Here is a 27,380-nt window from a genome sequence, read left to right as displayed (position 1 = left end):
GTATTGGAAAATCTATGTAGATAGAGTGTATTGGTATAGATATAGATTTGTTAGAGTTGGTACTAGGAATATTTTGAGTTAATTTGGAAGATGGAGTAAATGGTGTATTCGTTTTTAAAGGGGTACTTTCTTTATTACCATTTTTAGCATCAATTAATGATGACGAAGTTGGAATTGTATGTTGTTGAGTGATATCTTCTACCAGAAGTTTGGAGTGAGAGGTAGTTGAGAGTGCCATCAAAGCACTCTGTGTGTTTAAGTGGTCTATAGTGATTAACGTAGTATTATTAGGGGTAATTTGAGGGTTATTGAGTCTATTTTTGAGTTCCAAGAGATGTGGAAGTAGATTAGTGGTATCTTTTTTAGGTGGCATCATAGGGTTTTTTAGGTGGAAACAGTAACTGACTCTGCCTTCTCTGCAGATTTTGAGTTATTTAGGTTTTTTTTTTGTTTTCGCACTGTTTGCTGATGGACCTGACGTCACTTGTTGTGACGTCGCCATTGATTTTTTTCGGCCCTTGCTGCAATGGAGTAGGTATAGCATTAATTTTTTTCGACGCTTAATCAGGCGCTTGGAGTTTGTCTTGATTAGTATTTTTAATATATATTTTCCTTGGGAGGTTTCTCCAGAGCTTTTGAATGCTTTTTTATATTTAAGGACTTTGGATTCGAGATACTTACCTGATTAGGCATGGAATGAATTGACATGAATACCTTTTTCCGTATTGGTTTCCACCGTTGCGCCAGCCTGTTCCTTTCTTTTATTTGGATTTGACTTTTTTCGGAACGTGACTATTTGCCATGCTTCTTTCTGGTTTGCTGGTTGGACCCTGTCCTATGCTCCTTTATCCTTCATTGGGTCCATCTCCATTTGGTTTTTATTGGTTTCCTTCGTAGTTAGTTTGTGTGAGCACAGATTCCATGTGTGTCCAAGGACTCCACAATTCGGGCACAAAATATTGTATCCTTTATAGTCTAGTTGCTGATTGTGATGGCCAATACAGATGGATTTTTTGACAGGAACTCCAATTGGAACCTCAACGCATATTCTGGCGTAGCGACCTCTCAAGGCCTCTAACGTGCATACATCCGTCTTAACAAGTTTGCCATGTTTTTTTTGCCTATTCTAGCTAGAATTGAGTGATCATAAAATTCAGTTGGTAGCTCCGAAAGTCTAATCTATATTGCTGATTTGGTTTCCTTTGCTTAGAAAGCCACGAAATTTGGTGCCATCGCTTGATTTATAGGAGAAAATCGTTAATAAACCATGGCCCCTGTTGTAGTGTTTTTTGAAGGTTTTCCTCTTTATAAAATTTCACTATGTAGTAGTCGAATCCTAGATCTATAAGGATGATTTCTTCAGAGACTTTCTATAGAACGAATAATTTCTTTTGTAGATACAAGTGACTCATTTTTTTCCCAAATACTTTAATGACAATGGAATATGACCATTGTTTATAGATCCTCTGTTTTTCTTTCTCTGTTAGGTGTATTCTGATGAGTCCACAAATTGGACTCATTTAGGACTTTATTTTAATGGAAATAGTGTCCTTGAATGCTTATTTTGCCTCAATATCTGATGAAAACTCTTAAGTTTAAGGTATTTGAAGTTTTTCTGGAAACATGGACACTTAGGCGCAAATCGGAGCAAAACGGGCTGAAAAGAACGAAGAAATGAAGACCTGAGGATCACCAAGTCCGTTTGGCGAATCGCCAAAGGAACACACTTCGCCCTATGTTCCAGTATGCGAAGTCCTAAAGGAAGTGGATCAAAAGGCGATGAAAGAAGCAGTCGGCGCGTTGCTGAATATTTCCGCAAAACAGTATTATACCGCCCAATAGTCTAGAACATGAAGACACTGAAGGCAAGCAGGAAACGGCGATGAAACTGAAGAAGGGCGAGTCATCGAGTCAATCGGCGAACTCGACTAACGTCACCGAACAATCCTCCGTAACAAAATTTGTGAAATCTATAAATACTAGTTGAGCTGTAGACTTAGTGTGCAACAATTATTATAATTTTTCACCTTAGAACATACTTTAGCTTATATTTTCTCTCAAGTTTGGAGAGAGTTTTGTGGAAACTTGAAGAAAAGAGTTCATCTTCCCAAGTTGGAAGTAGGTCTTCTCTATTCATCTTCCTTTGCTTAATTCAAGGTTTAATTTCTTATACCCAGTTGATTTCATTATCATGTTAGGTGTAATTTCTTGTTTCTTGATGTGTGGCTAAAAACCCCCTATTCTTGGGGTGTGATTTAGCAAATATGGGTTGATATTCTTGTTGGGTGTTGCTAGCTGATATGGTAGATGTATTTTAATGGTGATTTTACCTAGTGGTTGTGTTTTAATCTAAAGGGTTTGTAGTTACAAATACAAAGCCACCCATGTATTTTCGACTTGCCCGAGAAGGAGGTCGCGAGACCAAAACCACTAGACTGATGGCCTAAGGGGTGGGTCGACATGAGGTTCAGCCCGAGAGGGTGAGCCCTAGTCTCATATCCTAACACTCAGCTCGAGAGAGTGAGTGGGGTAAGGCGTAGGCTGGTCTTCATGCGACAGATGGGTGTCCGAGAGAAACGCATTTGAAACGGGGTAAGTTGCCCGAGAGGGAACTTATTTCCATTTAAAGCTTAGCCTAGTCACTATTATTTTTTAAATTTTCTATCGAAAGCATGTACCAAACAATCTATCTCAACTTGTATTGCGGTCATATCCCAAGAACCTTTCCCCATACTTGATTTTCTTGTTTATTTTGTTGTTTATTTACTTGTTACAAAACCCCCATTTGATATTTGACACTTTTGTGTCACCCCTTAAATTTTCAATGTCTTATATAGCAAATGTCTTTAACTATGACTAATATGAATGAAATTCTAATTGACTATTTATTCTCAAAACCACTCCCTTGGGACACGACCCCAACCCTTGGTTGGCTTACTATATTATCAATGATCGTAGACACTCATATCGTAGGATAGTGTCGTTGGTCACGATAAGCATCATATTTCTTCCTCGTCGTCCATTCCTTTATATGTGGTGGTCGTGCTATCCGTGTTTGTTTTTCCACTCCTCGGTGGCTCGTCGATTATCATATCCTCCTCAAAATTTGTCCTTGATATTGTTCGTTGATCGATTGTTTTTGAATATGAAGTTATGAGCATATCCTTGAAGGATACTTCCTTGTCAATCTTTGCTTTAATGTTTCTATCTTTTGTTATTTCTTCGCTTTCGATTTCACTTTGTGTTACTGCAACTTTGTCCAGTGGTATCTTGTGGCTCAGGATTTCTTGTTGCAAATGCATATCTTCTTGAATCATAGCTTGTAATGGAGTAGTTATTTCAATAAAATATCTCTTCTAGTTCCAAAGGATGTCTGGCAAAATACATTGATAGCCCTTTAAACTTACTCTGCTCACTCTTTTGGGGGCTATTAAGATAAGTTATTTCTGTTGTGTGAGTTCTCTTACCAAAATAGTTATCAATGCAATATTAATATGACACAATTTGAGGCACTGTATGAAAGGGAATGCAGATTGTTCATAGGGTGGTTTGAGGCTAGTGATGTGGAACCTTTGGGTGTTGATTTGGTTAGGAAAGCCTAGGAAAGGGTGATGGGAAATCAAGCTAAGTTATTGACAGCTTATAGTAGGCAGTATGCGGACCACATGGTAAGAGACATAACCTTTCAGGTTGGGGAACATGTATTGTTTAATTTGTCACCCATTCAAGGAGTGATGAGGTTTAGTTAGAGGGACAAGCTTAGCCTTCACTATATTGGTCCATTTGAGATTCTTGACGGTGTGGGGGCTAATGGATTACAGGTTAGCACTACCTCCTAACTTGACTGGAGTTCTTTTGATGTTTCATGTGTCAGAGGATAAAAATTATATCATCAAGTGAGATTCAATAGTGTTGGACAAGGACTTGCAGTATGAAGAGAAACCGATTGTGATTCTTGATCGGTATGTCCGTAAGTTTGGATAAAAGAAATCAGATCAGTAAAGGTCACATGGAAACATCATCTACTTCGGAGACCGCGAGAGACGTGGGAGACAAGTACCCTCACTTGTTCAATGATTCATGATTTGGAACTGACAGAGTGATCCTACCAGTACACTCTGGTTGTGTATTGATATTGCACCTGTTTTTTTTGTTGAGTACATGACATCTTTCAGGGTCCGATACAAGACCTCAGTTAATGGATGTTTGACGTAAAATCCAAAGGTGAACTACTCTTTCAGATTGTCATCAGTTCGTCTACATCTTCTTGTCTATCTTTTCAGAAACATACTTTAGATTATTAGTTTATGTTTCCTAGCTTTCGGGGTTGCATCCCATTATTGACTAAATAGAGTTTTGCTACTATGACTTTCAGTTTCTAGAGGTTTTATTTCCGCAATATTTTGGATTAACGATTGAATTTATGCAAACTCAATTCTTTAGTTGTTTTAAACTATTTTCTTACTATTTATTTTCATGACTTGAGACATGGTGTGTTGGATTAACTTTGGATTGATATATTGTTCTCCCACAGGTGTTTAATGTGGGTGCTATTCACAATGATAATGTTGTAGAATATTTTAAATAATTGAATGATATTTTTTACCTTTTCCCCTTGATACTATGTTAAATTGGGAGGTTCTTTAGCTGGTGGACCAACCACCTGCGTTGTCTTTTTTACTTTGAGTAATGGTATTACGTATATTGACATTGACATGAAAATGGAATATTAATTTAGTGCTTGGCTTTATTAAGACTAAGAGTTGACTTGTTACACGAATAATGCATCGTACGTTCCATATATAATTTCATATCTCTATCTTTGTCTACCTTGAATATATAAGATTTTTTTTTAAACTAAATTTTTCGGTAATTGGACCAATTTTATTAAATTCTTTGGCTACAACCCAATTCAAACAAAGGACCAAACAGTGGCCCTAAAAATGAAAAAGAAAGTAAGAAAATAACTCATAAAATCTATATGTATCTTCCGACCATTCATCTTCCTTCGACTCTGTCGGAAAATGTTGCAATTATGTCGGAGGTAAGTTTCTTCCGTCACATCATTCTTCTTCACCATCTTTGAGCTGATATTATTTCCATTTCAGAATCTCAAAACTTCCAGATCCTGCGTTTGTTGCCGAGTTTCAGCTGAGAATTGATTGATGTTTCAGTTTCAAGGTCTATTGTAGCTTCGTGAATTAGCCTATATGGTATGTGTAGCTTCTTGTTTCCTTTGCAACTGTTGCTTTTTTTTCTTCAACACTAGTTGTTTACTTGATGTCATTGATGTTGATGTTCCTATTTATTGCTCTATTCCTTATCCTCAAATTTGGGAATTGATTTTTTGTCCATGTTTATGTACTTTCTATTTTGCTTGGTAACTCTTGGAAATTATGATATTCTATTTTGCTTGGTAACTCTTGGAAACTATGATATTCCACTATTGTTTGTGTCTTCATTACTTCATTAGCTAGTGCATCTGCAACCATGTTCCCTTCCCTATAAATGTGAATAATTTGAGAACTTAGTTGTTGTAGTTTCTCCCTTATCTCTTCAATCCTTTCCACCATCTCCTATGGAACTCTCCACTGCTGTAGAATCATCTTTTTTACAGCCAACGAATCAATCTCTATAATGACGTTTCGACAACCATTTTATAGCAGTAGTTCAATGCCTCATAAATGGCTAGGGCTTCTTCTTCTTCTTTTGTGTTGGTTGTCATCCCTATACCCCTTGCCTTAGCAAACACTAGATCTCCTGTGTGGTTTTTAGACAAAAACCATATGATTCCATTCCTGGGTTTCCTTTACAGGCTTCGTCAGTGTTACATTTCAGATTTCCTTTTTCTGGTGGACTCCATGTTGCACTGTGATAATGCACATGAGGTCTGTAGTCTTTCAGTTGGCTTATAATGGCAATCCACTCCCTTCTTTCCAACTTGATCCATGGGTATTTAATCTTCACCAGCTTTCTCACCAAGTCTTGAACTTGCTCCACTATTGTGTTGTATGTAGTATTTCCTCCATACTTTCTGTTGTTCCTTCTCTTTTAAAGTGTCCACATTATGAGTGTTAGCATGGCTTGATATATCACTTTTAGCTCTGGTGAATTATCTTGTTTCCACCATGTGATAATTAGTTGTTGAAGGTTCATTCCAGTAATGTTTATTCTTGCAAAACTAGCAAACTGCCTCCATAGCCTAGTGGCTATAGGGGTTGTTAGAAAAAGATGTGACATAGTTTCCTCTTTCTTTGTTTCACAACACCAACATCCAGAGGCAATTATAATGTGCATTATTTTGAGGTTATCATCTGAAGCTATTATCCTATTTCATACCCTCCACAAGAAGAAATTCACCTTAAAAGGAAGTCTTTTACACCATATGAACTCATCCCTCTTTTGTCTCAATAAATGCCATTCAGATTTAACTGTGAAAATACCTTGAGTATTTCCCATCCACCAAGGTCTATCACTTATATTCTCAATTTTGGGGGGCTTTATGCTTTCCATTATGTAACTAGTCATCTCCTGAGACAGTTTTGTCAGCAGCTTTGTTTCATTCCAACTTCCATTTAGCATAAATTCCTTAATCTCTATTTCTCCTTCAATAGCATTTTCTCCCTCTATAAAGTATAAAGCTCCTTGTTTTGTCCAGTTATCAAACTAAAAGCTTGAATTTCCTTCACCTGCCACCAAATATCTGCTCAATGGATAAATCCCCTTTCCTGCTTATGTCTTTTATAATTTCTTCCATATTATCATCTTCCTCTTCTTGCAACTTTTTGTCTATTTCTAGTTGAGATAATTGATGAATCTTTGGTGCCTTCTGTGGGGTAAGTAACCCTTTGTTTCCTTGTTCCATTCTTCCCTTCACTGTGTCCCCAACTGAGCCTTCCTTTCCCCCATTGCAACAGTATGCACTACCTGACGACTCTTGTTCATTTTTTGCTCTACTTGTTGCCTGACTGTGGCTGGTATATGCCTTCTGTGTTGTTCCTTCTTTTGTTTGTAAGTTGCTGCTGCCAGGAGTTCTTACCCCATTGATTATCTGTTAACATATTCTCCTCTTGCCTATATTGCTATTTGTTTTTTCTTGCCTCTATTATTTGTGATTCACCATGTCCCCCGATAGTTTCATCTTCTTTCTCCCTAATGTTAGAAGTTTGTTCTTTATGTTATTCCTTATCTCCAATAGTATCTCCCCCTAGCTTCATATCATTACCCCCTGTGTTTCCTTCTCCTACTCCAGTGTCATTATTGTCCTCTAGTGCTCCAAATTTGTTAGCTATTGTTACTATTCAGGTCTATTAGTCTCTCAATATTACTGTTGTTTCTATCTATAATTTTGTTTACCTTAAATTCATAACTGGTTGTGTACTGATATTTGAAAAAAACAATAATTTATAAAGAGAAACAACAGTAATATTGAAGGAATAAATAGAACATTTTGTCTTTCTAAATTAATTATTGAGCAAAGTTGTGTAAATATATGTAACATGCATGAATATATATTCCAATACCTCTAATAATTGTAGACAAAATGGTGTCATTGTCATTAACCTATATATACATTGAATGCTGATATGAGACCTCAGTTAAAGGATGTTTGACTTCGAATCCAAGGTGAGCTACTCTTCCAGACTGTCATGGATTCCTTTACATCTTCTTGCCTATCTTTTCAGACACAAACTTTAGATTATTAGTTTATGTTTCCTAGCTTTCAGGGTTGCATCCTCATTATTGACTAAATAGAGTTTTGCTACTACGATTTTCAATTTCTAGAGGTCTTATTTTCGCAATATTTTGGACTAACGACTAAGTTTATACAAACTCAATTCTTTAATTGTTTTAAACTATTTTCTTACTATTTATTTTCATGAGTTGAGACATTGTGTGTTGGATTAACTTTGGATAGATAGATTGTTCTCCCACCAGGTGGTTAATGTGGGTGCCACTCACAACAATAAGGTCGTAGAATATTTTAAATAATTGAGTGATATTTTTTACCTTTTCCCCTTGATACTATGTTAAATTGGGAGGTTCTTTAGCTGGTGGACCAACTACCTACGTTGACTTTTTTTGACTTTGAGTAATGGTATTACGTATATTGACATTGACATGAAAATGGAATATTAATTTAGTGCTTGGCTTTATTAAGACTAAGAGCTTGACTTGTTACACGAATAATGCATGGTAAGTTCCATATATAAATTCATATCTCTATCTTTGTCTACCTTGAATATATAATATTGTTAATAATTTAAGTTTAAAAAAAACAGTAATTTATAGAGAGAAACAACAGTAATATTGAGGGAATAAATATAACATTTTGTCTTTCAAAATTAATTATTGAGCAAAGCTGTATAAATATATGTAACATGCATGAATATATATTCCAATACCTCTAATAATTGTAGACAAAATGGTGTCATTGTCATAAACCTATATATACATTGAATGCGGGAATATGTCAAGTTCATGTCATGCATTGTCAGTTTTGGATCTAATTCCTTTACGAATATATCTTTCGGGTTATGTTACATTGAGCTCCAAAAATGTTCGTACTATGTAAACTTAAAATTTAATTTATTGAGTTCTTTATTTTTTGCTCGCATTTTGATGTGCGGTTCACATAATTAGGTGTCCAACATACTTTAATTTCAAAAACTTGACAGTCTAAAAGCCTTTAAATCCTGTTTGACTCGTTCTCCTCATCAGTTTGCCCTCCATAAAATGAATCAAGCTAGTAAGTTCCAAGTACTAAATGTTTTTATATATATATATATACTAGTATACGTGCCCGCGCGTTGCGCGGATGATTTAAAATGTAATAATTTTATAATTAAAAATAACTAATAAAATATATAATGCACTTAATAATATATTTAATTTATTATAATAACAATATAATAATACAAATCATTAACTTGTGTATTTGAGCAATATATATATATATATATATATATATATATATATATATATATATGGATAGCTATCTTTGAATTCAAATTTAAAAAGTTAAAAATTGAAAATTAAAAACTTATAGTATATTTTAAAATTGCAATTTTCAACTTAATTTATTTTTGTTATATATATTGTGTATAGTCTTAAATTTGCTAAATGGCTTATAATAGTGATATTGTTCAAGATAGAATTCAACGCTAGCTAGATATAGATAAATATTATTTATCTTAATTCAAGTTTAAATTTTATTTCTCATAATATTATTTTTCAATTTTGAAATTTTATTGTCCTTTAAAAGTAATATTATGAAAACATAACTTAATGCCTTCTATGTTATGATAGTGATAGAGACAATTCCTCATTTATCTTGTGCTAAGGTTGAAAATCTGTAAAAATAAATAAATAAATACATAATAATAATAATAATAATAATAATAATAATAATAATAATAATAATAATAATAAACATAGAAGACATTAAATATTGTTTATAATAACATTATACTTGGATTATTATTATTATCATCGTTATCATTATATTATTATTATTATTATTATTATTATTATTATTATTATTATTATTATTATTATTAATTCTATTTTTTTAGATAAAAGGTTATATCTTATTAAAAAATATTTATTTTAAAATAAAAAAAATCTGAAATAAAACTTAAAATATTAAATGATAAATTGTAAAAGAAACTTCCATACTTGGGGTTTGTAAAATAAATAATTTTAATATAAATGTTCTTCAATTTGTTTATAGTTGGGTATTTTTTTTAAGTCAAAATAAAGATTAAAACACCATAGTTTTTTCCATATGTGTTTTTTTTTATAAAAATAAATCATTTTAATTTAAAAGTTCTTTAGTTTGTTTAGAAGTGGGAGTGTAATGGGAAGTTTTAAAACTTCCTATTTAGTTGGATAATTATTACTACTTTTTTCAAAAAGATTAAAAGGACATATTTAATTGGATGGTTTTTTTTATTTTGAAAAAAAATACATTATTATTATTAGTTTAAGTTAAACATAAATTTATTATTATTGTCATTATTATTAGTTTGGCTTGTTTTATATATAAGTAAAGATAGAACTTATAGATTATAGGTTATATTAAGATAATTACTGATAAAATAAAAAATTATCAACACAGTTTTTCATTGATTATAGGACTCCGTAGTAAAGGATGGAGAGTTATGAAATTGTTTTTATCTAAAACTATTTTTTCCATTCATGTGTGTAGGAAATTTTAAAGTAATAGAAATTAAGATTAGATTAAAATATATAATTATGCATAAGAGTATAATCCGAAATTGATTTTGTTTTCACACATATTTTTTTTAATTCAATTTTTAATAGTTAATAAATTAATTTTATATAACACATAAGTAATAACAATAGGTTTTATGTTTCAAGCATGCAATTATAGTATAATTTTTTTATGCAAAATTAAACTTCAATAAATTAAAGTATAAAATATTGAGAACTTCTTAAATTATATATCAATTAAAATGAAAATAAATTGTTAAATTGTGTTTATAATAACATTATACTTGGATTATTATTATTATTATTATTATTATTATTATTATTATTACTATTATTATTATTATTATTATTATTATTATTATTATTATTACTATTATTATTATTATTATTATTATTATTATCATTATCATCAGTTCTATTTTTTAGATAAAAGGTTATATGTTATTAAGAAAATATTTATTTTAAAATGCAAAAAAAAAATCTGAAATAAAACTTAAAATATTAAATGATATTTAAATGTAAATTTTAAAAGAAACTTCCGTACTTGGGTTTTTTAAAATAAATAATTTTAATTTAAAAGTTCTTCAATTTGTTTAGAAGTAGGAGTGTAATGGGAAGTATTAAAACTCCCTATTTAGTTGGGTTTTTTTTAAATTCAAAATAAAGATTAAAAACCCATAATTTTTTCCATACGTAGTTTATTTTAAAATAAATAATTATAATTTAAAAGTTCTTCGATTTGTTTAGAAGTGACAGTGTAATGGGAAGTTTTAAAACTTCCTATTTAGTTGGATAATTATTACTATTTTTTTTCAAAATAAAGATTAAAAGGACAGGACATATTTGGTTGGCAGTTTTTAAAAATAATAATAATGCATTATTATTAGTATTATTACATTATATTATTATTATTAGTTTAATTTAAACATAAGTCTATTATTATTATTATTATTATTAGTTTGATTTATTTTATATATAGGTAAAGATAGAACTTATAGATTATAGGTTCTATTAAGATAACTACTGATAAAATAAAAGATTATCAACAGTTAATGGGAAGTTTTAAAACATCCTATTTAGTTGGATAATTATTACTATTTTTTTTTTCAAAATAAAGATTAAAAGGACATATTTAGTTGGCTGTTTTTTTTAAAATAAAATAATACATTATTATTATTAGTATTATTATATTATTTTATTACTATTATTAGTTTAATTTAAACACAAATCTATTATTATTATTATTATTATTATTATTATTATCATTATTATTAGTTTGATTATTTTATATATAGGTAAAGATAGAACTTATAGATTATAGGTTATATTAAGATAACTACTGATAAAATAAAAGATTATCAACACAATTTTTCATTGATTATAGGACTCCATAGTAAAGGATGGAGAGTTATAAAATTGTTTTATCTAAAACTATTTTTTCCATTAATGTGTGTGTAGGAACTTTTAAACTAATAATAATTAAGATTAGACTAAAATATATAATTATGCATAAGAAAATAATCTGAAATTGATTTTGTTTTCACGCATATTTGTTTTTTAATTAGCTTTTTAATAGTTAATAAATTAATTGTATATAACACATAAGTAATAACAATAGGTTTTATGTTTCAAGCATGCATTTATAATATAATTTTTTTATGCAATTAAAATTAAACTTCAATGAATTAAAGTATAAAATATTGAGAACTTCTTAAATTATATATCAATTAAAATGAAAATAAATTGTTAATTGGTATTTTTTTATATATATATTAAACTTGTGTGTTTTATGTCAATTCACAGTTTCTATTGCATTACTTTTTTTTTGTTAAATTTCAAATGTCAGTTTTTATGTTTTTTTTACGAAATACAGTTTTATAATATATTTTTTTTTAAATACTGCAAGTATAGGTACTTTCATTACAAAATACAGTTTTATAATATTATTATTTTTAAATACTGCAAGTATAGGTACTTTCATCCCAAACCCATCCTGTTTTAGGATATAGTCTTCTAGCATTGATAAGAAAAGCCTAAACTAAAAACAAATACATCACTTTCAAGTAATTAAAAATAAAATAATCTAACACAGTCAAATTTTAATAAATTTAATGAAAAGAAACAAAGAAAGTACATCTCCTTTTAAATGGAGTAATAAATTATATACAATTGCAAATCAATAATTAGATGAGCATCAAACTGATTCAGATTAACTTCAACTGATTAAAGGTTTACAACAACTTCGAAGTAGATAATCAAAGATAACAAACGAAGACCTTCACATAATACTCTATGATTTGCACATAAGAATTTGATAAATAAATTTTAAGAATAAACAAAACAGAGGGTATATGTATTAATTCTAATTTTTACCTTTTGAATGTTTGACAAATATTGTTTAGGTATAATTAGAGTTACTTCAATAACTCAATATTTGCATATAACCTTGTGTTCTTCTCCCAATCAAAATCCTCACTCGACCTTTTCGTCTTGTAAAATCATCTCCAAAGAGTAAGGTATTTTTGCTTTGAATTTATCAGGAACTATCCACAATCAAATAACACGAACTTTCAAGTTCCAATGCATTGATTTGGATGTAATTTTTGAGATTGTGTTAAATTGTAAAGCCACTTATTGTTGAATATAGGAGAATAATGTAAAGTTATTACTGAAATATCTATATATAGTACGTGACTTTCAAGATGCAGTGAAAAATGTAGTTAAAAATTCCTTGTTTAGTGGATGGTTATTGATAAGTTATCTTAAGGAGTTATAAAACTGTCTTATTTGTGTTTATCTGTAAAAATATATTTATTTTTTAATATAAATTTTAAATACAAAATATTGATATATTTAGACTCCTTACGTAAAATATATACTCATTTATAATAAATGAGTATATTAAAAATGATAAAATTGTGAATCCAATATCTATAAAAATATGTTTATTTTTTGATATAAATTTGAAATACAAAATACTGATATATTTAGATTCCTTACGTAAAATATATACTCATTTATAATAAATGGGTATATTATAAATGATAAAATTGTGAATCCAATTTTCCTTGATTAAATGATTTGTAAAAAATGATTATTTAAAATTATATGTAGTTACGTATAAGTAAATGGGTCTAAATCTAAAATATCTAAAAGCTAAAATATAATAAAAATTGTGGTATTGTAACTACCGTACAATTACATAGGATCTAATTGTAATTATTGATATGTTTCAATATTTATTTAAATAATTATTTATTATTGATTATTTAAAAGTATTTAATATTTAAAATTCAAAAAATTGTGGTAATGACATGTGTCATTTTTTCTTCTCCTTTTATATATAGATAGATGTGTGTGAGATATAGACTACCAATTTTCAGCGATAAAATTCAATTCAAATTTTAGAGAAATCAAATTTTCAAAACAACTATAACAAATTGTCAAGATATTCTGTCGTAAGCTTTTAAGCACCACATTGCCACCATTATTTGTATGAAAGATATTTTGAATTATCTCCTAAACCAAGAGAATATTTTATGTAATTATACTTAGATTTTTTACCCTTATTCTATCCTTCACAAAATCACTTTAGTTAAGATAAATTAATTTATGCAATAGAGGATTAAGACTTTTTTGTTTAAAAAATACAGGATTAATAAGACTACTTATGCCCTTTTCCTTTCAGTTTTTGCTAGAATTTTTATCCTTTGAAAGATTTCACCATTTCAGTTACATAATATGAATTCCTTGTGATTTGTAAACCTTATTTTATACATTAAAAAATAAAAATAAGTTGTGTGGTTGAAGTTTCATTGTAAAGGACCCTATTAACTTGACAAGATCTAATTGTATTTTCCATGATATATCGTGATACTCGTGGATCATGTTTTATAAGTAATATATTTTTCGGCGTTTGTCTATGATTCTTTTTTAAAAATCGAACTTAAAAAATATGTTTGGGCATAAAATTTTAAAAATTGGATCTTTAGATTTTTAAAAAAATAAAATAAAAAACAACAAAAAAGTATTTAATTTTTTTTAATCCATATTTCTCACAAAAAGTAAAAAAATAACTCTAATTTATATTTATGGCCAAACATATGATATTATTTTTTATTTTAAAAATAAAACTATTTTTTTTCATTGGAAAGAGATCACAACTTTACTTTTAACATGAGTGAGGTAAATGCTATCAAAAGACTTCGATTTGGCTAGAAAAAGAGAGAGAGAGAGAGAGAGAGAGAAGGTATTTGTTGGCATATTATTTCTAGAAGTAAAAAAAAGTCTTTGGTAGGTTAGGAAAAAAATGTATTTATTGGCCTATATTATTTTTTATATGTATTTCGGTTAGATAATTGTATATTATACATATGTACTTGTATATTATGACGAGAGAGATTGGGAAAGGGAGGAGAGAAGCGAGCGAGATTGGGAGAGGGAGGAGAGAGGCGAGCGATTGGGGGAGGGAGGAGAGAGTCGAGCGAGCGAGGACAATAATTTGTATAATGCACATCTTGTTTGTATAATTTGCAGGTACGTTTGTATAATTCACATGTTTTTGTATAATTGGGAAATATAAAGTCTGAAATTATACAAATATAATAAAACTCGAAATAACGAATTAATTCAAACAAAAATGTATGAACTTTAAACAATTATACAAAAAATATATTATACAAATTATATTATATAAATTATATTATACAAAATCCAAAAACTACACGTTTATACAAACTTTAAAAAGTTATACAAAAAAAGATTGAATGTATGTGATGACAAAACTGAAAAACCAAAGGAAATCATCGTCATATACAAATACAAACAATCGTATACAAATACAAATCACACAAAGAATTGTAAGCTGCGAATTATACAAATGTGGCGAATTATACATATACAAACGTGACTAATTATACAAACTCGAAGTCAGCCCACGTAATTAATGTATAATGGTAGTCGCGAGTGGTAATTATAGCAAACTATAGCTATGATGAGTAATTAAGTAGTATAAATTGCTTAACCATGTAATTTTTCCATTTTTTTAATCTATCTTTTCAAATAATTAGGTATTTTAATTTTACCACTTATTAAGAGAGTCCTACCAAGTATCATATATTGAGGAAGATACATCTAGATACATACATTTTTGCTACTAGATACACTAATTTTTTTTATCTATATTTTCAAATAATTATGTATTTTAATTTTACCACTCATTAAGAGTTTCCTATCAAGTATCATATATTGAGGAAGATACACCTAAATACATTCATTTTTGCTACCATATATACTAAAATAAGGAGAGAGGCGAGCGAGAAGGGGAGGGAGGCAAGCGAGATAGTCATGTATATATCATGTATTTTTATATATCTGGTGTGATTCACATGTATGTGGGATACCGATACATAGAAAGTAGCGAGCTAGATGAGAGAGAGGCAAACGAGATTTGTTATGTATCTCAGAAACATGCGAATCCAATTGGATACAGTATATCTAGAACCATTTACATCTAATTCTAAACCAATGTATCCCAAGATAGATATATTTGGACGTATTAAAATCTGATAAGATTCGTGATCTAACAAACTAAAGTGTATCTAAATTATTTACTCCTAAACTAGTGAAATTTCGATAAGTTTTCCAAAATAAAATACTTTTTTTTGTCATTTTCTCCTCAATGGGTTAACAATCTAACACCAAACTTCCATGATATGTCGTGAATCATGTTCTGTAATCTTTATAATAACCTTTGCTGCAGCTAATTGAAATCTATATACACACTATTAACTTGTAATCATTTTATCACCACTTTCTTTTCAAAATCTTTTGTTATACTTAAAAAATAAATAAATATGGGTGTGAAAGGCAAGTTGATTGCTTCAGTAGAAGTGAAGTGTGGAGGACACTTGGTTCATGATATTTTTCACACCAAAACTCATCACATATCCAACATATGCCCTAGCAAGATTCAAAGTTTTGAAATTCATGAAGGTGAAACTGTAAAAGTTGGTTCAGTCGTTAACTGGAAATATAATGACGGTAATATATACACATTATTCCTTTTTCTACTTATGAATCATTTTTCTTTTTATATATTTAGGTGTGTTTGATGGTACTGAGAAAGTTCATTTCCAATTGAATATTTTTCATAAAAAAGTTTTTTAATGGTGTTTAGTTACCATAGGTTAAACATTTTACTCTAAAAAGGGAAAATAACTTCTTTCATTTGAGGGGAAAGTCATTTTTTCATGTGTCTTAATTTTTAAGATCATATTATTTGTTCCCAAAAGTTTATGTCTTATAAGTTTCAATGGGTAATATTATTATACGCAATATTTTATTTTATTTTTTACCGGAGCTCCCATCCGTTTTACTCCCTTGGTGACTCGAACTCGCAATCTTCGGGTTGGAAATGAGAGGTGCTTACCATCCGAGCAACTTCCTCTCGTCATTATACGCAATATAGATATGTGCAGAATCGAAAAAAATATTATTAAAAGAGTAATCAAGTTCTGAACCCACATTTGCAAAGTATAACGAGTATTAGTTGTATAAATATAAACGTTGAACTAATCAAATTTAAATCATTAATGATCTGTTTTTGTTTGCTCCAAATATTTTGACATTATTAATCTTTAGTAATAAAAATATTTATCAGAACACCTTCCAATTTTCTAAAGAAATGATTTAACTTTAGCTTGTACTTTTCATAAAACATTTTCTCATCATCAATCAAATATTGTGAGACGTTATACAAACATTTTACAGATTTCATTGGAGAAAATGAAAAACAAAGAAAAACCTATAAAACGATCGAGCTAAAAATATGTAATTGTGAATGTTCAACTTGAAGTTGCTTATTATCATCTCTTATATTTTTTATTTTATTGATTATAGATGGAAAAGATAAGATTTCAAAGCAAGTGATTGAAGTTGTCGATCCTCAAACTAAAACAATCACTTGGAAAGTGATTGGTGGAGATCTGTTAGAGTTGTACAATTCCTTTACTATTATCACATCATGTGACCACCAATGGACTACATGGACATTTCTGTATGAGAAGAAAACTGAAGACATACCAGAGCCTCTCGTTCTCTTGGGTTTTGTCCTTCACGTGACAAAAGATATTGAGGGTCACCTTCTCAAGTAATAAAGCATCAATGCTACTAAATGGCTCATAGCCCTATTTATACATATGCAAAATATATATATGTATGTTTACACACAAATATATATGTGTGTCTTTGTGTGATATTGACTAGCTAGTTCTATCTAGCTAGCTAGTGTGTGAAATAAATAATATTGTGTTTGAAGAATAAATTACATATGTTCCTCTCGTTCTAGAGATGTATTTTTAATGTTTAATATATGTAAAATATTATTAAAATTTACCTATAACAAAAATGATATATTTAATAGTGTGCTTTACTTATATTCTCATTCTTTTGTAGTCAATTCCTTTTTAGGTTTCTCTAATTTTAAGACTGGCTATAAATTTTAAACCTTTAATTACACGTTGGTTTCTACTTTGCAAAAATAGCCATTGGGCCAACTAAAAAATCTGGAAAGTGGAGCCCTAAACACCTCCAAACTTCCTAAAAATATTTTAGACTCCAAAGTTAAAATAAAATAAAATACATTTTCATTCATTTTTTATCTATAAATACTTTTTAAATTTCATCATTTTTTCTACCACATTAATCTCCTTATTATCTCTCAATTTTCTCTTTAAGTCTTAATTTCTCTAGCAATCTCTTATTATTCTTGCAATTAACAACATAAAATAAAAGTTTTCAACTTTGGTATATCATCGTTCCATCACTTATTTATTTAGTATATTACTTCTTAAATATTTAATTATTTTTATTTTTTAAAATTTAATTTGCACGATGGATAAAATAAGAAAAGTAAGTATAAGTGTTAAAATTTGTATCTCGAAGATAGTAGTGGTAGTAAGAAAACAAATGGTTCTGATAGAGATGTCAAGACATGCGCAAAGGTGCCAAACAGACCTTTGACATGTTTAATTTAAGTACTGCATCACCACTTTTACTGGCTTAAAGAGATATTCTAAATTATCTTCAAAATCAAGAGAATATTTTGATAGAATTTCTTAACATGAACAAGACTGTATACCTGTTAATAATGACAGAATATTGATTGAATCTTGTTAAAGAATTGCTTCAATCTGACTTTGAATTTCAAAGAATCAAAGTTATATTGCCACAAACTAAATATCTTTTTGTGTTGATATTAATAGGGGAAAACAGAGATTTTTCGTCTCTATCTTTTTTCTCAGTCTTTTTGTTCGTTCATTCTTTCATTGAGTTCATCACTATTTGTAAAGAGAGGTTAAACAGTTATTTGGTAAATGTTCCCTTTTTTTTGAAATTGAGATAAGAGATAATCTATCCTTCACAAAATCACTTAAGATTAAGATAAATTAATTTATGCCATATAATTTCTTTCTTTTTTATTTCTCTAGGTTTTTACTCTTTGAAACATTTCACTATTTTAAATTTAATTTCTTGTGAGTTGTAAACCTTATCTTCAACATATATTTTTTTTAAAATTATAAGTTTTTTTATTTTTTATTTTTTATTATAAGTTGAGGGGTTGAAGTTTCATGTTGAAGGACAACTAACACTAATCTTCCATGATATGTTGTGCCCCTTGTGGATCATGTTTTATAAGTATATACGTAGGAGATGTTTGATTATGATTTTTTTTTTTAAAGTTGAACTCTAAGAAATATGTTTAATCATAAAATTTTAAAATTAGAATTTTTAAGAACTTAAAAAAAATAATTAAAAGGTGTATTAACTTTTTACACTTTAAATTACCCACAAAAGATAGAAAAAAACAATTCTAATTTGAATTTATGACACAAATACAATTATACAACTCTTATTTTCAAATATTATATTTTGCTTTAAAAATAATAAAAAAATTGTTACCATAAAACATAATCCAACATCCTTTTATAATAGCTTTCGGTACAACCAATTGAAAGAGAACACAATTTTATTTTAATAGGAATTGAGGTCATTTAGAAAACAATATTGGCATATTATTTCTGGAATTAAAAACTTTGGCTGGCTAGGAAAAAAAAATATTTGTTGGCATATCATTTCTAGACGTTAGAAAAACTTTGATCGACTAAAAAGGGGGTATTTGTTGGCATATTATTATTTATGACGTGAGACAGAGTCACTAGTCAACCTTGCATTGATGTCAATATTTTTAGACTATAGTTTCTAACTATTTTATTACCACTTTCTTAATTATCAAAACTTTTTGCTAAATCGAAGATTGGTTCAATTGTTAACTGGACATATAATGACGGTAACATATACATATTTTCCTCTCTCTAGATATGAATCATTTTCGAACTGATTACCCTATTATTATCTCTTATGATTGTAGATGGAAAAGATAAAACTTCAAAGGCAAGTGATTGAAGCCGTCGATCATATATGAAACTAAAACAATCACTTGAAAAGTGATTGGTGGAGATCTGTTAGAGTTGTACAATTCCTTCACTATTATAACATCATGTGACCATGAATGGACTACATGGACATTTATGTACGAGAAGAAAACTAAATATATACCAGAGTCTCTCGTTCTCCTAGCTTATGTTCTTCATGTGACAAAAAGAAATAGAAGGTCACCTTCTCAAGTAATTAAACAGCAATGCTATTCAATGACTCATTTCCATATTTTTACATATGCAATATATATATATATATATATATATATATATATATATGTTTGCGCGCACACATATGTATGTGTCCTTGTGTGATATATTGGCTAGATAGTTTTATCTATCTAGCTAGTGTGTGAAATAAATAACATTGTGTTTGAAGTATATATTACATATGTATTTCCAATGTTCAACATATGTAAAAATAATATGAAATTTTCAACGGTCATCCATCAATATCTATTATCATCCATTGAATCGAATAATGTATCCTTAAAAATGTTTGGATGTTGGTTTTTCCCCTATTTAAATGGAAGAACAATGTTTTACCAAAAACTTGTATATCCTTGTGTTTATAGGTTATAGATCATACCATATTTCAACCAGAAGAATGTATGTTCCAAGACGTGATTTTTGATGAATTCACATTGCCTTATGTCAACTCAGAACAATCACAAATAGATTCAATTATTTCAACTCACTTACCTCTATTTGTTTAGTGTTTTATTTAGAGTTTTTGGCCAAATATCATTTATGGTGATGTTATCTTTAGAACCATTGTGGGAAGTCTTTAGTACTTGAGACTCACTAGCTAGACATGATATATATTTTATGCAATAAATCTGAAGAGGAGACTGACCCTGCCTTTCCCACATAAAAGTACAATAACACTTGTCTATACCTTTTATCCTTGTATCATCAGTCTTTGTACCTTCCTATCTAGTGTTATGACAACTTGTCATGTGTCATATTTTTTCTTGTCACCTCAACCTAGTTCTTCTTTGGCCTGCCTCTACTTCTTCTTAAACCTTCTACAGCCGGTCTCTAATATGATGTATGTCCACATCGTCATCTTCCCGTTACCTTAGATTATACAACCAAGATACTTGAAACTTTTTTTTGTGTGTGTATGGCTTATATATTGATCTTCCTTTTCACCTCCATTTCATGCTTTGAATCACTAAACTTGTACTTGTCAACCCCGAGCCTACACCCTGGGCTGGACTGGCACTCGAGAACCATTGTTGGCCCTAAACGAACTCTTGGCCTGACTTACTTACTCAGCGGAAGACTTTACTCAAGATAAATATACTTTAAAAAAATATACTGAACTGCTCAATAAATAACTTAGAATGTAATAAATAACAATCACTGCCAAAGTGGCAACTCAAGTCTCAACTTAACTGAAAGGGAAAGTAAAGATTCATGCACTAACATCACTAACTCTGTCTATGAAGCCTCTAAACAACTGAGATGGACGTCAGGACAAGACTCACGGTATCCTAATGAACTAAAATACTTAAAGCAATAAAAAGGATCATCCGAAAAGCTAGGAGGCTCACCAACTGACTTTGAGTGCTCAACTGGATCAACGAGGCACTGCATACTGATCCTGGTTACCTGTGTCTGCATCATAATAAGATGCAGGACAACTGGCATCATACATTGAATGTACGAGTATGCGAGGGGAAATCTAAAACAAGACATAAGTTTGAAAGGAACTGAAGAACTTACCTGGCTCAACTCAACTGAATTGATTTTAATATAAAGCAGTGTAAATAAATGCAGTATAAAGAAAAGCTTTAAAACATGGTTTTCAACTCTGTGTATTTAGAAATACAATAATAACTCTGTATGTATGCAAAAAAAAATATGAACTCTTTTTGTATATGAAAATACAAATATTTCTGATGTATATTAAAATACAAAATACTGCTATGAGAGTTTTTCTAACCGACAACCATCACTTAAGAGTTATCGTGATGATACATCGTTTTGCCTTACGCTGCCAGGGCCGTTGTTGCTCCCAATTTCACACGTAAGTGTACGCGGTCGCGCAAGTAATATAGTGGCTCTTAAAAGAACCAGATTATCGAACCCAAAGGACTTGTCAATTAACTATTTTTACTAAATTATACTGATCTAATTTATTTAGTTAAGAGAACCAAAAGAGAAGAATGCAAGAACAAAATAATAAAATTACTTACAATAGTTGGAAAATCTCAAGGCTGCAACATGTATTGGATTTCATGTATCATACTTTTAGCTTAGAATTCACTTAAGTTGTCAAATTACTGGTTTATAGGGTTGATAGTATGGTCCGGATGGTTCGCCTCTCGCCGCCTACCCCAGTTAGCCATCTAACTACATCGTTGAGCAGGGATAGATAAACTAACTGGCGAGCATTTATATTTTAGCCTATTTTGTAACCAAGCAAGGTGTTCGTCTGGGCGTCACTCCTGAACACTAATCACCTCAATCTAATGGGTGGACCAAGCTCTCTATATTCTCTGGTCTATCTAATCCCTCCTCGTTTGATTTTAAGATTAGACACTAGATTTATTTTATGGTGCACAAGCATAAAATAGTAAAACAAGAATATAGAAGTAATTTGGATTGACAACCGAAAATCAATTCATAAAGCCTCAAATAATCAATATTGAATCCGTAGCTACAACCCCAGAACAAGAGTTTTAGCTACTAATGTCTAAGAAAACAAGAAGAAGAAATGAACCCTTAAAAGTATTGACGACTTTTCCTTCAAAAGGTGCCTCCTCCTTACTCTTGATACCTCCCATAATTATTTCTATGGACTATTTATAAATATAATAAACCCTAAATAAAATAATTAAGTCCAAAGCAAATTAGGAATCCAAAACCAAAGCCAAAAGGAATTGGAATTCCTCTCGTGCATAAAACACTGTAGCCGCCATGTTGGGTTGCTGCTACCGTTATCGGCTGCCACATGGCAGCAGCAGCAGTAATCTTCAATTTCGCTATTGCTGCACCTTTTCCTTATACATTATTATATTGAATTTATTTCATTAAGCTGTCTGCTTGATTTTCTTCTTCAACCTTTCATTTTTAACTTTACGTTAATTTACTCCTACAAATAAAATACACTATTTAGCACAATCCATAAAATTAATGCTCAAAAAGGACAGATATAAATAATAAATGTGAGACAAATAATGATTAAAAATATGTATTTTTGGCCTCACATCAGCCGTCCTATATCTTGCCGGGGTATAGAACCTGAACTACTAAGTGGATCCACTAGTCTATGCTAAAAAGACTAAATGAATCATCTAAAAAGTATGACCCTTTTCTACGCATGATGGCTACATGGTTTATGGCGGCTCGGAGTTTTCTGAACTCTCCCCCATATCGGTGTTCAATACTTCTCCCAAAATATACTAGCTCTTTATGTTTAAAACATAACTTCTTTTTGTGATTTGAGATAATTGCTCAAAACTTAGCTCAAAGGATATCTTGGAAATCTCAGTTTCCTCTCTTGCTTAATTGTAAAGCATTTACTCTTTACTGAAAACTAGCTGCTCAAATGTGAAAACATTTACTCTTTAATGGAAAACTAGCTCAAATGCTCTTTAATGGAAATCTCTTGACTTGACTCTTAACTTCTCGACTTGACTCTTAACTGATCCTTGAATTGAATTATGGATTCAAGGATTGTGATTTGTGATAGGGAAGATCTCATGATGTTTAGGAGTGATTTTAGATAGCTAAATATGAGAAAAGATCTCATAATGTTCAGAAATAATAACTCATACCTAATATGCACGTAATTAGAAGAAAAATCTATACTTCATTTTTTTTTTCTTAAAATGAGAAGTATTTATACTATTTATTTTCTTATCTTATTATATTTCTCACTTTCAACCCTCCCCCTCCAAATAAATATAAATAAATAAAAGAACAAGGCAAAAATATCCAATTGAAATAGAGCAAAGTTATAATTAATTGTTTTTTTTTTCTTATTTTGGAATAACTGTTAGATGATTGGATATTTTGAATCCATTTAGATAGTTAAAGCGTATTTTTAAATTAAAAAAATATAAGGACGGGATATTTTTACACAAAATCATAACAAAAAATAAATTTGATTAGTTAAGCTTTGTCCCACACTTAACTCATAATGACATGAAAACTGATCAAAAGGCAATCTTAATTTAGTGTTTGGCTTTATTAGGAGCTTGACTTTTAGTTTTAAACTTATAATGCACCACACGTTCCATTATATAAACTTTTATCCTTATTCATAAGTCGACTAGAAGTATTTTTATAAATCTTAATTTCATTTATGATGAGTTTAATAGTAGAAAACTTATCACTATTAAAAATAAGGCTTAAGTCATACGCAACCACTTAAAGTTGTCTGTAGATTTCACTTAGACATCTCAATTTAGCCTTGTACCTATTGAACACTTTATATATTCAAAAGTGATTCAATTAGACACAAAATGCTGACATGGCAAAAAACGTGTACAATACCCTCCTTAAGCGCGTGGAACAATAAAAAAATAATATTTTTTTCCTTTTCTTTTCAACTTATACACCTAAATTAAATTAATAAATAATAATAATAATAATAATAATAATTAATTAAAAAAAAAAAACAACGTCTTCTCCCCATCTTCCTCCCTCCAATTGTTCTTCCATTTTTTTCCCCTTTTTTTTATGTAGATCTAATTAAGGTCTTAAATATTCCCACAAAGCTCCATTGTTTCCGATGAAAATAATATTCCAGCAAAGTTATTGATTATTTTTTCCCGACAAAAGTTCATTATTTTTTTATGTAATTGTGATAATGATGACTAGTGAAAGAAGATGAAGACCATGAATGAAAGGTTTAATGCCATTAGAATGAAAGGTGATTGAGGGGTTAGCTTAGATGGATAGCAATGGTGTATTATTGACACCGGTGAAAGAGATAAGATTCGATTGAGAAGAAGAAATGGGTGGAGTCTATGGTTTAGTGGCAATTGAGGTGCAGCGTCTCAATGCTTAGGAATTAAGATCCGACAACATTGGAAATGGACATGTGTCATTGTTCCATTGGTCCATTTGGTATGCATATGTGTTTGAGATACACGCATGTTTATCGTTTTGATTATTATTATTTTGTATCAAATAGATATAAATTTGTTAAGATTTAAGTGTTCAATGGGTACAAGGCTTTATTCAGATGTTTAAGTGAAAAATGTGGACAACTTGACAAAATAGCATGATGAAATTATCTGCCCAAAGTTTTGAATTATTGCCCAAAGTTTGGATTGATTCCTTTGGGATAGAATGGAGTATGGACACTGTTCTACAATATTAATAATTAAAACTACAAAACTTTAATTAACTCAATAAAAGAGTAAATTATAGGACACTTATTGTTTTTTTTTAAAAAACTTATATATTTGAATTTATAAAGAGTATATTTCGCGAGTTTAATTAAATTATAATTTATTTCGCAGGAATTAATTTCTATTTATTAAAGAATATGATTAATGAAAATTTTAAAATAACTTTTATTAAAAAATTTATCAATCATATTATTTATCAAAATATTTGACAAAGTCAAAGCCGAGCAACGCGATGCAAGCGGAGCCCCTCTTCTCTTCCCTTCGATAACTAAAAGGAGAGTTTCTATTTAAAAGTACAAAAAATCTCCTTTTTCACTATCAATAAGGAAGAAATAAGCTTTATTTTTCCTCTATTTTATTTCCCTATTACACCTTATTTTTAAAGATTTAGCCTTTAAAAAAAAACTTAAGAATATTTTTCTATTTTCTTTTCTAAGATTTTTATCATTTGAAACATTTCACTATTTTAAAAGAATTCCGTATGAGTTGTAAACCTTATCTTCTGCATTTAAAAAAAAAACAAAACAGTTGTGTGGTTGAAGTTTCATGTTGAAGGATAATATAAATATATATTTAACTTGGCAAGACTTAATTATAAATATAACTAGAAAGTAATGGCCCCGGTGTGTTCTGTAAAATGTTAATTTTCTATATTTGATCAGCTAAAATTTTTGCAACATATTTCTGTGAACACCTAATTTTTGACCAAAACATAAAGATTTTACACCCAATTTTAATACTTAAATATTATTATTTCAGTAGGGTTATATTTAAAATAAATGAAAAAATAAATAAACTGAATACAACAAATTATAAGCTCACTTTATGGTTAAAGTTTAATAAAGAAAGCTTGTGAATTTAATGTATTTGTTTTAATCTTTCAACTTTTAACTAGTCTAAAAAAGATAAAAAATCGTATATATTATGAAAAAGTAGATAAAAAAAAATAAAAAAGAAGAGTCCTAAAAATTTCAAATTACCTTACCCTTTATCCTAATTACCTTCAAACTTCCATAACTATTTTTCCCTAAAAATCCTCCCCCATTAAGTTTTTTTTTTTCTCTCTCTTTGCACGATCTTTTTTGAAAATTTTTTTATACAACGTTTCCCACTTTTTTTTTGTGTTATTTTTTATTTATTTATTTATTATTATTATTTGTTGTTTTGTTAATTTTTTATTTTTATTTTTCTTCCTTTATCTCAATTCTCAACTAAATTTTAAATTAAATCTTATTCCCACTCCATCACATTCCTTTTAATTAGCACCAGACTCACACCCAAAGCTATTATAAAAACACATGTTCAGAAAAAGAAAAGGGACGGACAGAAATACAGATACACAGAAAAAGAAACGAGAGAGAAAAAATCACAGAGAGAAAAAGATAACTAAAGTGAGTTTTATTTTGAGAATTAAGTCAGTGTTCGAGGTTTTTTTTGTTGCTCAAGGTTACAAATTCGTGGCTCTTTAAAGTTAATATTAGCCATTAACTTTGGAAATCAGTAGATCGTAGCGGTTGTTTTTGTGGTATCAATTTTCTCAGCGAGGTAACTCTAATTCTCGCATGATTTAAATAGAATACTTGTACGAAAATTTGATTCCAATAATATGAAGTTCTTCGAATCACATGTTATTATTATGCAGTATCAGTTTGTGATGTATGTTGTGAATTATCTTGAGAATTTACGAATGCTTAGAAAAACGTAGTCGAATACGTTTCTTGTTAAAAAAGAATAATATAAAAATAAAAATAAAAGATGTAGCATACATTTTTTTATTATTGTCTTATGCTTTTTTTTTTTTTAGATGCAATTGATATTAAAATTGGTTTCATGATAATTAATTTTGAATAGATAATATTTCTTGGAGCCTAGTTTTCACTTAAGAAATTTTGTTGAAATTATTTATAGACCTGTTAGCTTTTGATATAAAAAAAAAAAAAACTTAATTAATTAATGATTCAGAAAAGCTATCTGGAATATGTTTTAGTCCTTTTATTTTTATTTTGATAAAAATAGTTTATCTTGATAATAAGCACAGGAAAACTATTATTTTAAGTGGAATTGTTAATTAAGAGGAGAAACAAATCTCATTTAGAAATTCAGTATTAAAAATAATAATAATAATAGTAATAAATAATAATAATAATAATAATAATAATAATAACAATAAAAAAAAAATAAAGAGGAAAACTAATAAAAAAATTTCCAGAAAGTATAAAAAGAAAAGAAGAAAATTTAAAAATAAAAAAAATAAAAAGAAGAGCAATAACGTGAG

General features: G+C 29.3%; 1 protein-coding gene across 1 annotated transcript; it reads left to right on the top strand.

The window, feature by feature from the left end:
* The first annotated feature begins 16,091 nt into the window (after positions 1-16,091).
* LOC125813456 (kirola-like) lies at positions 16,092-17,436 on the top strand. Its single transcript, XM_049492963.1, has 2 exons — positions 16,092-16,278; positions 17,137-17,436. Exons 1-2 carry the CDS (start codon positions 16,092-16,094, stop codon positions 17,388-17,390), a joined length of 441 nt encoding a protein of 146 aa, XP_049348920.1. The 3' UTR covers positions 17,391-17,436.
* The last annotated feature ends 9,944 nt before the right edge of the window (positions 17,437-27,380 follow it).

This window comes from Solanum verrucosum, unplaced genomic scaffold (genome assembly GCF_900185275.1).
Source record: "Solanum verrucosum unplaced genomic scaffold, falcon-dt-bn FXZP01000203.1, whole genome shotgun sequence".
NCBI lineage: Eukaryota > Viridiplantae > Streptophyta > Magnoliopsida > Solanales > Solanaceae > Solanum > Solanum verrucosum.
The sequence above is the reverse complement of the archived record's forward strand: the minus strand, read 5'-3'. Positions and strand labels throughout refer to the sequence as shown.